This window comes from Aythya fuligula, chromosome 24 (assembly GCF_009819795.1).
Source record: "Aythya fuligula isolate bAytFul2 chromosome 24, bAytFul2.pri, whole genome shotgun sequence".
NCBI lineage: Eukaryota > Metazoa > Chordata > Aves > Anseriformes > Anatidae > Aythya > Aythya fuligula.
The window spans coordinates 2,420,042-2,433,006 of record NC_045582.1 but is presented as its reverse complement, the minus strand read 5'-3'; the positions used below and the strand labels follow the sequence as shown (position 1 = coordinate 2,433,006).

The window sequence follows — 12,965 nt, the reverse complement described above, 5'->3', positions numbered from 1 at the left end:
AGCAGATTTTCAAATAGCGAATGTAAATTCCAAATAAAGTAATGAATGGGGAGCCACTCGGAGGCTGCCGGAGCTAGGACTCATTGCCTATGATGGAAGAAGGAAGTCAAAGGCTGAAATACCGAATTTCACCACACTGAAGACTGAAGGAGACAGGCAACCAAGGCGGAGCCTTCATTAACTCCTATTACTAGAGATATATTGCCAGATTAATAAAAGCTATGAGATATTGTATTATCCTACAAAAATATCTAACAAAGAGCCACCCACATAAAATTATCGTACATGCCTTGTGTGAATCAACACAGACATACTTGAGCAGAACGGTAATGCGTATTACTTACCCAAGACCAAAATTTCATTAGCACATCACTTTTGGCGTGAGCACTCCGGCTGGCAAACCTCATGGGAAGCTGGGCTGCCTGAGAGGTGACACCCACCCAGAACCGTATAAAAAGGCACCGGAGAGGGCAGAAGGCAGCACTCTGATTTCTTCTATCCAGCTGTGCAGGGGCTTTGCATTTGGGGCTGAACATCTGAGAACTTCCACCATGAGCTGCAGCATCAAGAGGACATCGAGTACCTCCTACAGGAGCGGAGGAGCTGGAGGCATCTGTGGTGGTGGCAGTGGTGGCCGGAGCTCCTCCGTGTCCTGCAGGCGATATGCCTCCTCTGTCATAGGCGGGGGGAGCTCTGCGGGGGGAGTGTGCAGCATTGGCTACGGGGGGGGCATGAGCGCTGGCAGCCTCGCTGGGGGCTTCACTGGGATGGGAGGAGGCTTTGGTAGTGGGTTTGCAGGAAGCTTTGGGATGGGGGGAGACGCCCTGCTGAGCGGCAATGAGAAGGTCACCATGCAGAACCTCAACGACCGCCTGGCTGCCTACCTGGACAAGGTGCGGAGGCTGGAGGAAGAAAATGCTCAGCTCGAGCACCACATCCGTGAGTGGTACAGGAAACAAGCTCCCACCGCCTCAAAGGATTACAGCGCCTACTACCAGACCATTGAGCAGCTCCAGAACCAGGTAGGTAGACCAACACACGTGGCTTCAGCCCTTAATAACGTCCTGGCGTGAGAACTTGCTCTTGCCCTGGGCTCCTGGGGGCTGGCAGTGAGCTCGGGGGCAGCCTAATGCTGCCCAAGAGCCAGAAGCCTGCAGAGCTGAGCCTGCTGCCCAGTTCTTGGGCAAGCAAAGCTCTCACCATCCCACAAGGGCATGGCTGTGCTCGGGGGGCACAGCCCGAGGCACCGAGCAGTGCTCCACCAGCCCAAACCTGCTGGTGCATGCAGCTCAAATCCCGCGCTGTGCCGGTGGCTCCAGGGGGGTTTCCACAGCACTCCCAACCCGTTCAGCTGGATGCAGTGCAAAGCCAAAGCACAAAGATCTTGCAAGGACTGCAAGATCTGAATTCCCTCTGGTTTTGCACACTCCTACATAAACCACCTGGATGGACCGAGGCCTTCCCTTACAGCTATCTTACATCAGTATCAAGAAATTATAGTAAACAGACTGAGAGGGAGCACTTTGTGGGAGAAGGGATGAACACATTCCCTGGGTGAGGTGGAGAACTGTTTGAGAAACAGAATAAAAGAAAAAGGAGTTTGGAGGTCACTCTGTTGCAGCCTGAGTTACCTTTACAAGTAAATTTGTAGCTAACCCTCTCATACATGTGTGATCCCTACATCCTTGTGAGAAATGAGTCTGAAATCCACAACAAAGCCCTCTCAAGCTTTGGGTCTCCTTTCTTCTTCTCCTGGATGTCTTGAACTCAAACTCCTCTCCAACTTCCTCTTTTGCAGATCATTTCTGCCACTGTGGACAACAACAAGCTGCTTCTGGACATCGATAACAGCAAGATGACTGCTGATGACTTCCGAATGAAGTGAGTATCTCACTGGGAACACTGCATGTATTTTTTGTCCCATTCACAAATTCAGTAGACAACACATTGCACAGTTGTGTGGTGTGCCTCCATGTTTACTGGGATACTGACATGTAAATCTGTGTGCTGTTGACTGTCATCATCTCATATCTGTCTCTGTTGTCTGTGATAAAGGTATGAGAATGAACTGGTCATCCGTCAAACTGTGGAGGCTGATATCAATGGCTTGAGAAATCTCCTGGATGATCTGACTCTGGTCAGGTCTTCACTGGAATCCGAGCTTGAGTCCCTGAAGGATGAGCTGATTGCTCTCAAGAGAAACCATGAGGAGGTAAGATCCAGAAATCAACAGCACATTCAAGAAATATTCTTTTAATTTTGGGGGGTTCCTGAAGTTAAATATCAAAAATCAGCCTTATGTGATGTGACTATCATTCTTTCCTACCTTGATTCTCCTTCACCTGCTGTCCCCAGCAGAAGGAATGACCGGTGCTCTTTGTTTCTCTCCTCCTTTCCCTGCAGGAACTCAGACAGCTGCAGTCTCAGACCGGTGGCGACGTGAGCGTGGAGGTCAATGCTGCTCCTGGTGAAGACTTGACAAAGATACTAAATGACCTGAGAAACGAGTACGAGCAGATCATTGAGAAGAACCGCAGAGAGGTTGAGCAGTGGTATGAAGTCAAGGTACGGAGCAATGCTGAAGTGCTCCCATCATCTCCCTCGCATGGCAAGGGAGGGACATGAAGGAAAAGGCTGCAGTGGGGAGGGCAGTAGGCCAGGTCTGAGGGACAAGGACGGGTGGAAAGCCAGGGGCTGTGGACCAAAGACTGGGATGTCCTTCATGAGGGGCCAAGCAAAGGGGGAGGCTTGCTGCCTACCTGACCCTCAGCCAGCCAACTGCTCCGCAAAGGGATTTTCTCAACCCAAATGTTCTTGCTGCTTTGCTCCTGCAGATCGAAGAGGTCAACCGACAGGTCACTTCCAGCAGCCAGGACATCCAGACAAGCAGCCACCAGCTCACGGAACTCAGACGCGAAATGCAGAACCTGGAGATCGAACTGCAGGCGCAGCTCAGCACGGTACTGGGGCAGGGGTGCTCGGGCTCTCTCGTCCTCGCGACGGGAAGCTCCCTTGTCGGGCAGGGGACATACAGCTCCGGTGCTACCCTCCTGCCTTTTCTCTCCTAGAAAAACTCGCTGGAGAACTCCTTGGCAGAAACCGAATCTCGCTACGGCTGCCTGCTGCAACAAATCCAAGGGCAGATTAATTCTGTAGAGGAGGAGCTGGCCAGCATCCGCTGCGAGATGGAGAGCCAGAACCAGGAGTACAAGATGCTGCTGGGCATCAAGACCCGCCTGGAACAGGAGATTGCTCAGTACCGCTCACTGCTGCAGGAGGGACAGCAGGATATTGTGTATGTATACAATATTAGAGCACGGGTATAAAAAGAAATCCTTGTGCATATTGTTTCTTACAGAGACTTCTTGTGCATGCAGCTACATCAGTATCTTTTTTGACTGAATACCCAGTGCTTAGCTGTTAAATTTTGGTGAATTTTTCTCTTTTCACAGTGCCTCCCAGGGAGCTTTCCAAGGTGGTAAATCTTCCCATTCCTATTCTTCTACTTCGTACTCTCATTCCCAGACTGGTGACATTTCAGGTAAGAATAGTTTGTTACACTTATCCTGATAACAATACATTTTATCAGAAAAAAAATGTTTTATTCTGGGCTGGGCAAAGTTCCCAGGTTGAAGAGCCCAGAAACAACATCACCATTCTGTCTCAGACAAGCCTATGGTTAAGAGACAGCAAGTCTTGCCCTTCCCTCTACCTAAATGTAAAACACAGATTATAAACTTTATAGGACAGGATCTGCTCTTCGGGACATTGGAATTAAAAAATTACAGTTCTGAGAAATTGCCTAGGGTCTCGCTGGTCTTGGAGCCTTGTGAGCTCCTCCCATTTTTCTCTTGCTAACACTGCATGTTAGGTGACAAGAGTCAGATAAGCAGGGAAAATCGGATTTCCTCTTAAGACTATAATTTGCTCTGGTCTTCCACAGGCCAGGCAAGAGTGTGCTAGAGCGACAGCAGTGATGCTGGCATCCTCCAAGATGCACTGAAGTGACCCATGGACAACGAGAGACGGAACCCAAGCGCTTCTGCAGCTCAGCCGATGCAACCAGAAGGATCTGGAAGGAGTGCCTGGCCCCCTGCCTCGTCGCCTCTTCTTCCATTCTGCAATGCTTGTCTTACTCAACTTGTCTTTGTCAACTGGTTCTTGCTTAAAGGCTTAAATTCTGCTGATAAAACTGCCTCCAATAAATATTACTTCTTTGATGCAAATAAAAATGTGTCTCAGAAATTTAATTTAACACACGTTGATTAACGTTTTCCAAGCTGTGCAATAAAATACAGGTTGTTCTTTCAGAGTTTGTAACATACTTTGAGAACAAATTGTTTTGCTTTAAGAAAATGGACATCATGCCTGGGAGGTGTCACTGAGCTACAGGAAAGGAGAAAGAAAACGACGGGTAATCCGTGAAGATTAATTAACCATTAATGTACTAAACTCTGCTTAATGCCACAGCTCCGACTCATCTGAATCCGTTCACCTTTGCCTTTGCTCAGCTCATTATTGGTATAGTTCCTGTGGGAAGTGTGACTCAGGACAGGTTGCTTCAGCACACATAGGTTTCCTGACGTCATGTATTTCTCCACCTTTGACCATGCGGAGAATTACGTATTGCTAACTCCTGTTAGGAAACCCAGCCAACAAGGCAATGTGCCTGTTTCACTCGGTGTCATGCACCAAAAACATTTCTGTTTTAGGGTAGAAATTTCAATTTAAATACCACTATGATGGCAAGAACCCAATTTTTGTCTGTATTATCACTTGGCTGCTACAAGACCTTCCAGGGAATCAGACACATTTCATGCACTGGAAGTATTTCCTATGCTGCATGTTTCTGCTTCTCTAAGAAGACAAAGAATATGCAATACAATTGGAGACGAGAGGGCAATACTAAATTAGAATTGATATTTTATGTATGTGTTCCTTTCTGAAGATCACAGTGAAGCCCCTTTTTAACCCATAACCGTGTGCATCAGTGTCACAAAATCAGACAGCTTTCATTCCAAGGGCTCCTTGTTCCCTTCTCCCCGATCAAATCTGGTCTCTAGTACCTGCCATTTCACTTAGGGCTGAGGGCATTGTTCTGTTAGGGTAATAAATGAAAGGCTTTCTCACTATAAACAGCTTAGAAGAATGTTATTTAGGTTTTCTCTCAGTAATTACGTGGCCTGGCTCGGCCACCACAGCACCGTAATCGCAGTCTACAGTAAGTATCCACAAAGAGGAGATAATCCCCGTTCATGCTGAGAAACTGCATTTCCAAACCGACTTTTTTTCAGGCCAGAATTAGAAATTTGTATGAAGAAAGACCTTCTCCGAAGCAAAAAGCTCCTTTAAGGTTTTAACTATAGAGAAAGGGATGAAAAGCGAATGCAAGCACGAGTTTCACCTCCAAAGGCTGCCAGAATTCGCTCACGCCTCAGGTGTACTTAATACAGTCAAAGCCTCTTGTGGAGACACCTTTTTGAGCAGGGTTATGGAGACCTGGACTCCAATTAATGCATATAAGTAAGCACTTAAAGGTTATTTTGTTCCCCTCTGGTCTTCCAGAAGTGTAAAGAAGCCTCAGAATGACCAAAATACAGCCTTCCACAGCCACAGAACCCCAGGGAACACCAGCGCTGCCATACACACCGTTTTCCCTGTTTCTGGAGTAATTTGTAAGAGTGCAAGGACTTTGTGAACAGATGGCAATCTCCAGTCAAATCTGTAAAACCAAAGCATGCAAAATCATCAGCCTGACAGGAGGGGACGCACTACGGAGCTGCCGGTCGCTGCAGCAGCACTGGGGCTCTGCTGGAGGCCTCCCAAAGCTGACAGAACAATTTTTATTGTCACCACTGAGTCACGAGGCTCCAATCTCCACCTAGGGATGGAGCAAGGGCTGTCCCAGGAAAAAGGCATGGAACATGCCCCAGGTGTGCCAGAAGCACAGCATGCTTCGCTGCCATCATCGCGGGCTGGCAGGTGCTGCAGAAACCTGGGCAGACGCTGGCAGGTGCCTCGATACCGCTGCCTGCTCCTGGCACCTCCTTTGCTTCAGCCACGATTCTTTAGAAAAAGCAACGCAGGCTGAGCATTGTCTTGAAAAGATCTCCAGGGAATGAAAAGGGCTTTGGCAGTGAGGAATTTACATGCAATTAGCTAACACCGTTGATAATGACAGCATATTGCAGCAGGGAGTTAGAAAGAGAACAGGAAAGGACTGTTATACTGGAAAAGCTTCATTTCTCTTGGGAATTACTCTTGAATCCTTTTATTTTTTCAGTGGTAGGAAGGACTACTGGTCTAACAACTCAGACTGTAGAATTAACACAGCTGATATTTAAGAGGATTTTCTACTATGTGTCCAAGGTATACGGGTCCATCTCAGGCAGTCACATAAGAGAAAAATCAGAAGAGAATCTGGGCTATGGAAACCATTAATTTCTGAGCAAGCTGACGAAGTTCCCAGATCGGAGATGCTGAATGCTGATGGGCAGAGCTTGAGGAATGCACTGATGGGAGTTCCCGATGAAGCCGATGAGAGCAGCGCTCTTCTGACCAAGACGAAAGTTGACTCATTTGTTGCAGAACACTTAATTACCAGTAAATGTCTCTGAGGTTGTCCTCTCCCTCCTGTGTGACTGCAGACACACATCCAGCACCAGCATCGGGGCTCCTGTGAAAACCACCGCCTGTTTTGGTTCTTTTGCCAGTTCAGAGCATCTGCTTGTGGTTCTGCATCCAATTTCACCAGGGAGTAAACAGCACTCGGAAAGTTTTCATAACACTGCGACTTCAGATAAACTTCTCTGATTGTGAGCAAAAGGTCTTCCAGGGCAAGAAGTGATTTCAGAGCTCTTCAAACTGCTGAGGAGCCCCTATATCCTTCACAACATGAACTGTCCGACCCTTTTCTGTCACTGCAAGGATTATGAGTGCTAACAGCACCTCGAGAAGTTGCTCTTTTGCCCTGAGAAGCAAATCGGTGTGTCTGTTCCAAACTGCCTGCCAGCAGCCATCTCAGGCCAAAGCACAGTGGGGTGGACCAAAAATGCATAGGAGACATGGAAATGCAGTGAGTTACAGGATAGAAAGACTAAAAGTTAAATTTGGGGATACGTTTAGAGCCTTAAACGGAGTTAGATCAGCTGCTCAAAAAAAAAATAGAAGAAAAAAAAAAGGAATAAAGGGATAGGGAAAAGGCATCTGTGGATGGTAGGGAATTACATGGACTTACAGCATTGGGAAATGTTGGGAATTGTTGGGTCAGATGTCATGATGCAACAGCACCAAGACGACATAAAATCAACACCTCTGGCAGCAATGCCACTGAGCAATAAACATCTCATAGGGAAGAATAAAAGAGCATTTCAACAATGTAATGAGGAAAATATGACTAAGGAATCACGCCCTGTGAGAAAATAATTTTTCTTTTTAATAATGACTCAGTCTCAGTTATATATGCAAAGCAACTGGTTCTGACGTGCAGATAATTAGGGACTACTAATAAAGGAACAATCATAATTATGAAGATCAAAGTATTAAATTATCTTCATCATATCTATGAAACGTGTGCTGGGGTATCAAGAAGGAGGGCAAATGGCTTTCCATGAGTCTTCGGTCAATTATAACATGTAGCAGTAGCTTTTATGGGGCTCATAATTGCTGTGGCTAAAAGAAAAAATGTTGCCCCAGCCACAATTTCAAGCTGTGGGCAAGTAGGATCATAAATGAAGAAACCAGCAAAATGCACTGGTAATTTTAACTCCCAAACACAGCTGAATTCCCATCAAAGCTCAACTCCCATGTAAAGAGGCCCCTTGTCTTTCAAGCTTCAAGTTGATGTTTTCCCAAAGTGATTTAATGGCAAAACTCCATTTCCAAAGGGTTCATCACATGCTGCTCTCTGACAGAAAGGCTGCGATCGTGCCACCGTGCCACACCAGAAGGCACTGGGGACCTAAAGGGTCATCACAGCTGGGACTCCACTATGTGAAGGAAAAATCACCACCACAAACCGCTCAGGGTCAGTCTTACAACTGCTTCTCCTTCCCATCAAAAGCCCCACAGTGGAGGCACCTTCCAGACCCTTCTGCCTCCCAGGGATAAAAACCTTTCTCTAGTTTCCAGCCTGCATGCACTGAAAGGCAGATGACAACCCTTCCCACATACACAGTAGGATCGTCCGTATTTGAAATGGCGCTGCTATTTCTTCCCATCAGAGCAAGGTGACCCCATCTACGCCTTCATTCTGCTGAGTTAAAAGCTGTGTCCCTTTACTTTTCTCTCCCAAGACAGTCAGCAATGCCTTATACATTCTACCCATCTATTTCTGTCCAGAATAGTTTTTGATTGAATGGAAATCAGCACAAAATATACAAAATCACAACTTTAATTAAAACATTATTGCACGTCCATCACTCTGGCAAGGCATTGGATTATTTCCTGGTGATATTACCAGAGTTTGGTAAGAAGGGAACTACTGCTTCTGCAGTGCTTCCTCTGCAGAGACTTACCACTGAATATTCTGAAAGAAAATACCCAGGATAAGTTTTCTGTGTGAGACAGGACCTAAACTTTTAGAGATTTTGTTTCCAGAAATGTCAGGTGCTGCACTTCTGCAGGCAAAATTCAGGTACCCGAGTTCATATTTCTCCATCTATGAAAATAAAAAACAGTAACCAGGTGGTGCTTTCACCACCTCTTTTCAGGACAAAAAAGAAATGACTACAAAGATCAAAGAGGAATTATTAAAATAAGTTTCACTCCCTAAGTAGCCAGCAACATACTATCTGAAGCAAAATCTAACAGCCAGCCACCCACCCAAAATTACAGTGAATGCTTTCTGTGAATCAGCATGCACACACAATACCTATGGGGAGGGCTGTCCCAGGTCCCAAAAGAAATTCCCCTTAGCACATCACTTTTGGCGTGAGCACTCCGGCTGGCAAACCTCATGGGAAGCTGGGCTGCCTGAGAGGTGACACCCACCCAGAACCGTATAAAAAGGCACCGGAGAGGGCAGAAGGCAGCACTCTGATTTCTTCTATCCAGCTGTGCAGGGGCTTTGCATTTGGGGACATCTGATAGCTTCCACCATGAGCTGCAGCATCAAGAGGACATCGAGTACCTCCTACAGGAGCGGAGGAGCTGGAGGCATCTGCGGTGGTGGCAGTGGTGGCCGGAGCTCCTCCGTGTCCTGCAGGCGATATGCCTCCTCCGTCATAGGCGGGGGGAGCTCTGCGGGGGGAGTGTGCAGCATCGGCTACGGGGGGGGCATGAGTGCTGGCAGCCTCGCTGGGGGCTTCGCTGGGGGCCTGGGAGGAGGCTTCGGTGCTGGGATGGGAGCAGGCTTCGGTGCTGGGATGGGAGGAGGCTTTGGTAGTGGGTTTGCAGGAAGCTTTGGGATGGGGGGAGACGCCCTGCTGAGTGGCAATGAGAAGGTCACCATGCAGAACCTCAACGACCGCCTGGCTTCCTACCTGGACAAGGTGCGGAGGCTGGAGGAAGAAAATGCTCAGCTCGAGCACCACATCCGCGAGTGGTACAGGAAGCAAGCTCCCACTGCCTCAAAGGATTACAGTGCCTACTACCAGACCATTGAGCAGCTCCAGAACCAGGTAGGTCAGACCAACGCACATGCCTCTGGCCTGCACTAATGCCCCAGAGTGAGGCCTTGCCTCTGCCCTGGCTCCTGGGGTCTGGCAGGGAGCTCGGGGCCAGCCTGATGCTGCCCAACAGCCAGAAGCCTGCAGAGTTGAGCCCACTGCCTAGCTCCCCATCAAGCAAAGCTCTCACCAACCCATAAGGGCACAGCTGTGCTCGGGGAGCACAGCCCAAACCTGCTAGTGCATGCAGCTTAAACCCCGCGCTGTGCCGGCAGCTCCAGGGGTGTTTCCAAGCTTTCTTTCCCCACCACTCCCATCCCATTCAGCTGGATGCAGTGCAAAGCCAAAGCACAAAGGTCTTGCAAGGACTGCAAGATCTGAATTCCCTGTGGTTTTGCACACTCCTATATAAAATGCCTGGATGGACCGAGGCCTTTCCTTACAGCCAGTTTTTACAATAATGGCACAAATTCATCAGGCACAAAGACTGTGCTTCCTTATACACTGAGTGCACAAACCCAAAGGTGTCGGCGTCCTCACCGCATAAATGTTCTTCCATTCTTTCCTTCACCAGAATGCTCTTTGGCCAACATGTCTGGTATAGGCAAAACCTAGCACACACCAGCATGGTATTTCAATGACTTCCTGCATCACTGCAAGAAACAAGTCTAAGATCCATAACAAAGCCCTCTCAAAGCTTTGGGTCTCCTTTTTCTTCTCCTCTTCCATGTCTTGAACTCAGATTCCTTTCCAACTTCCTCTTTTGCAGATCATTTCTGCCACTGTGGACAACAACAAGATGCTCCTGGAGATTGATAACAGCAAGATGACTGCTGATGACTTCCGAATGAAGTGAGTATCTCTGGGAACCCTGCGTGTCTTTTCTGTCTTGAATTTATGAGATTCAGGAATTCAGGAGATGATGCCCTGCCCCAAGAGGAAGGGACAAGCCAACAGGTTGTAATGAAATGCATGTGTAATGCTTCTCTCTTCTGTGGTAAAAGGTATGAGAACGAGCTGGTCATCCGTCAAACTGTGGAGGCTGATATCAATGGCTTGAGAAATCTTCTGGATGAACTGACTCACACTCGGTCTTCACTGGAATCTGAGCTTGAGTCTCTGAAGGAGGAGCTGATTGCCATTAAGAGAAACCATGAAGAGGTACGAACTAGTTCTTTACACAGTACTAATGACCAAATACTATGTATTTCAGACACAAGTTTTCTTGGGTAGCACAGGTTTGGACAGGCTATAATACACAGCAGTGTGAAATGAATTGCAGCCATAATAAGTAAGCTTAATCTGAAAATAAAACCTTTATGGCTATGATATCCAAAATCTTAATCAGCCATATTGGATCACACACTGGAGATGAAAGAAAAAATAAGTTGATAGGACTGTTTTGTTTAGTAGTACCTCTCAATGTCAGTGCATCTTCAAACCAGTAACATCCACGTTATATTTCAGCTTCAGTTTTATTTCAGCGGTGCTCCATGTTTAAAATACCACCAAGAGAATCTCAATACTGCTTCACCTGCTGTCCCCAGCAGAAGGAATGACCGGTGCTCTTTGTTTCTCTTCTCCTTTCCCTGCAGGAACTTAGACTGCTGCAGTCTCAGACTGGTGGTGACGTGAGCGTGGAGGTCAATGCTGCTCCTGGTGAAGACTTGACAAAGATACTAAATGACCTGAGATGCGAATATGAGCAGATCATTGAGAAGAACCGCAAAGAGGTTGAGCAGTGGTATGAAGTCAAGGTACGCTCCATGAGGGGCCAAGCAAAGGGGGAGGCTTGCTGCCTACCTGACCCTCAGCCAGCCAGCTGCTCTGCAAGGGGATTTTCTAACTCTCAATGTGCTTGGTGCTTTGCTCCTGCAGATCGAAGAGGTCAACCGACAGGTCACTTCCAGCAGCCAGGACATCCAGACAAGCAGCCACCAGCTCACGGAACTCAGACGCGAAATGCAGAACCTGGAGATCGAACTGCAGGCGCAGCTCAGCACGGTACTGGGGCAGGGGTGATTGGGCTCTCTCCTCCTCGCGACGGGAAGCTCCCTCGTCGGGCAGGGGACATAGAGCTCCGGTGCTACCCTCCTGCCTTTCCTCTCCTAGAAAAACTCGCTGGAGAACTCCTTGGCAGAAACTGAATCTCGCTACGGCTGCCTGCTGCAACAAATCCAAGGGCAGATTAACTCCGTAGAGGAGGAGCTGGCCAGCATCCGCTGCGAGATGGAGAGCCAGAACCAGGAGTACAAGATGCTGCTGGGCATCAAGAGCCGCCTGGAGCAGGAGATCGCTCAGTACCGGGCACTGCTGCAGGAGGGACAGCAAGACATTGTGTAAGTAACCTGGGTGTAAATGAGGTATAAATTCCATCACAGTCTTTTGTCTGGTGAAACTTGCAGAGGACAGAGCACAGTGTTTTAAGCAGTCCCTGGCTGTATTCTAAATCTAACATTTTTTCACAGTATCTGCATTGAAATGCGTGTATCACAATCTTAATAATCAAATAGATGAAGTGGGGCATGTATACCCACTGATATATACCTGTATATACACTGATGTGCTGTCAGTTAACCAGCCCCTCCTGGCGTGTTTGCTCAGAGTGAATTCCATAAGGGATTCACCATACAAAGCCAAACTCCCGTACTGCCTTCAGCCAGCATAGCAGCTAGCAGTGTTGGACTGAGAGAGTAGAAGAACTACACTTGTACAGCCTTTTGTCATTTCTGCTTCTACAGCTTCTCACAGTATGTAGCTGGAAGGGGGTGAAATGAAAAGATAGAAAGAAATATTTGTAAGGTCCAGGGAAAGTCCAACTGTTACATGGATTGCCCAGCATGTCTCAGCCTGTCTGCTCATGACTACATTTATCATTCCCTTCACTAAAACTCCTCTCCTTGCACAGAATGCCTCAAGGAGCAATCCAAGGCTCTCTCCAAGGAGGAAGAACCTCCCACTCCTTTTCTTCCACTTCCTACTCTCACGGGCAGTCTGTTGAGAAGTCAGGTAAGAAACAGCTTCCAAAGAGGATCCTCATTTATCCCAGCCCCACGGCTTTCATGTTTTGTACTTCACCTCTGCTTGCCTGTCAATATTAACCCTTGTGGTATGGCTTCCACTTTTGCACTTATAACAAGGATTAAATGATTCGCAATCAAATCTTTTAATTTCAGGCTGTCTTAGCTTCAGTTACAGAAACAGGCTAAGCTTCTTGCCTGTGCTCTTGCAAAGTGGATGGACATTTAAATACTGGCTAAATCTGAAATGCCAGTGCTGCAGGAGACTCTTGATTTCCCCCTCAACCAAAGTAATCATTTCTTCTTTCCTCCCACAGGGCAGTCAAGAGTGTGTTAA

The 12,965-nt window shown here is 47.5% G+C and overlaps 2 protein-coding genes across 2 annotated transcripts; both read left to right on the top strand.

Moving 5' to 3' along the window:
• The first annotated feature begins 551 nt into the window (after nt 1-551).
• Nucleotides 552-3,963, top strand: LOC116498535 (keratin, type I cytoskeletal 15-like). The gene is made up of 8 exons (XM_032202854.1): nt 552-1,022; nt 1,799-1,881; nt 2,056-2,212; nt 2,404-2,565; nt 2,835-2,960; nt 3,069-3,295; nt 3,453-3,541; nt 3,944-3,963. The coding sequence occupies exons 1-8, from the start codon at nt 552-554 to the stop codon at nt 3,961-3,963; spliced, it is 1,335 nt and encodes a 444-aa protein (XP_032058745.1).
• Nucleotides 3,964-9,098: 5,135 nt separating this feature from the next.
• Nucleotides 9,099-12,965, top strand: LOC116498418 (keratin, type I cytoskeletal 16-like). The gene is made up of 9 exons (XM_032202684.1): nt 9,099-9,327; nt 9,376-9,620; nt 10,378-10,460; nt 10,613-10,769; nt 11,204-11,365; nt 11,487-11,612; nt 11,721-11,947; nt 12,517-12,617; nt 12,946-12,965. The coding sequence occupies exons 1-9, from the start codon at nt 9,099-9,101 to the stop codon at nt 12,963-12,965; spliced, it is 1,350 nt and encodes a 449-aa protein (XP_032058575.1).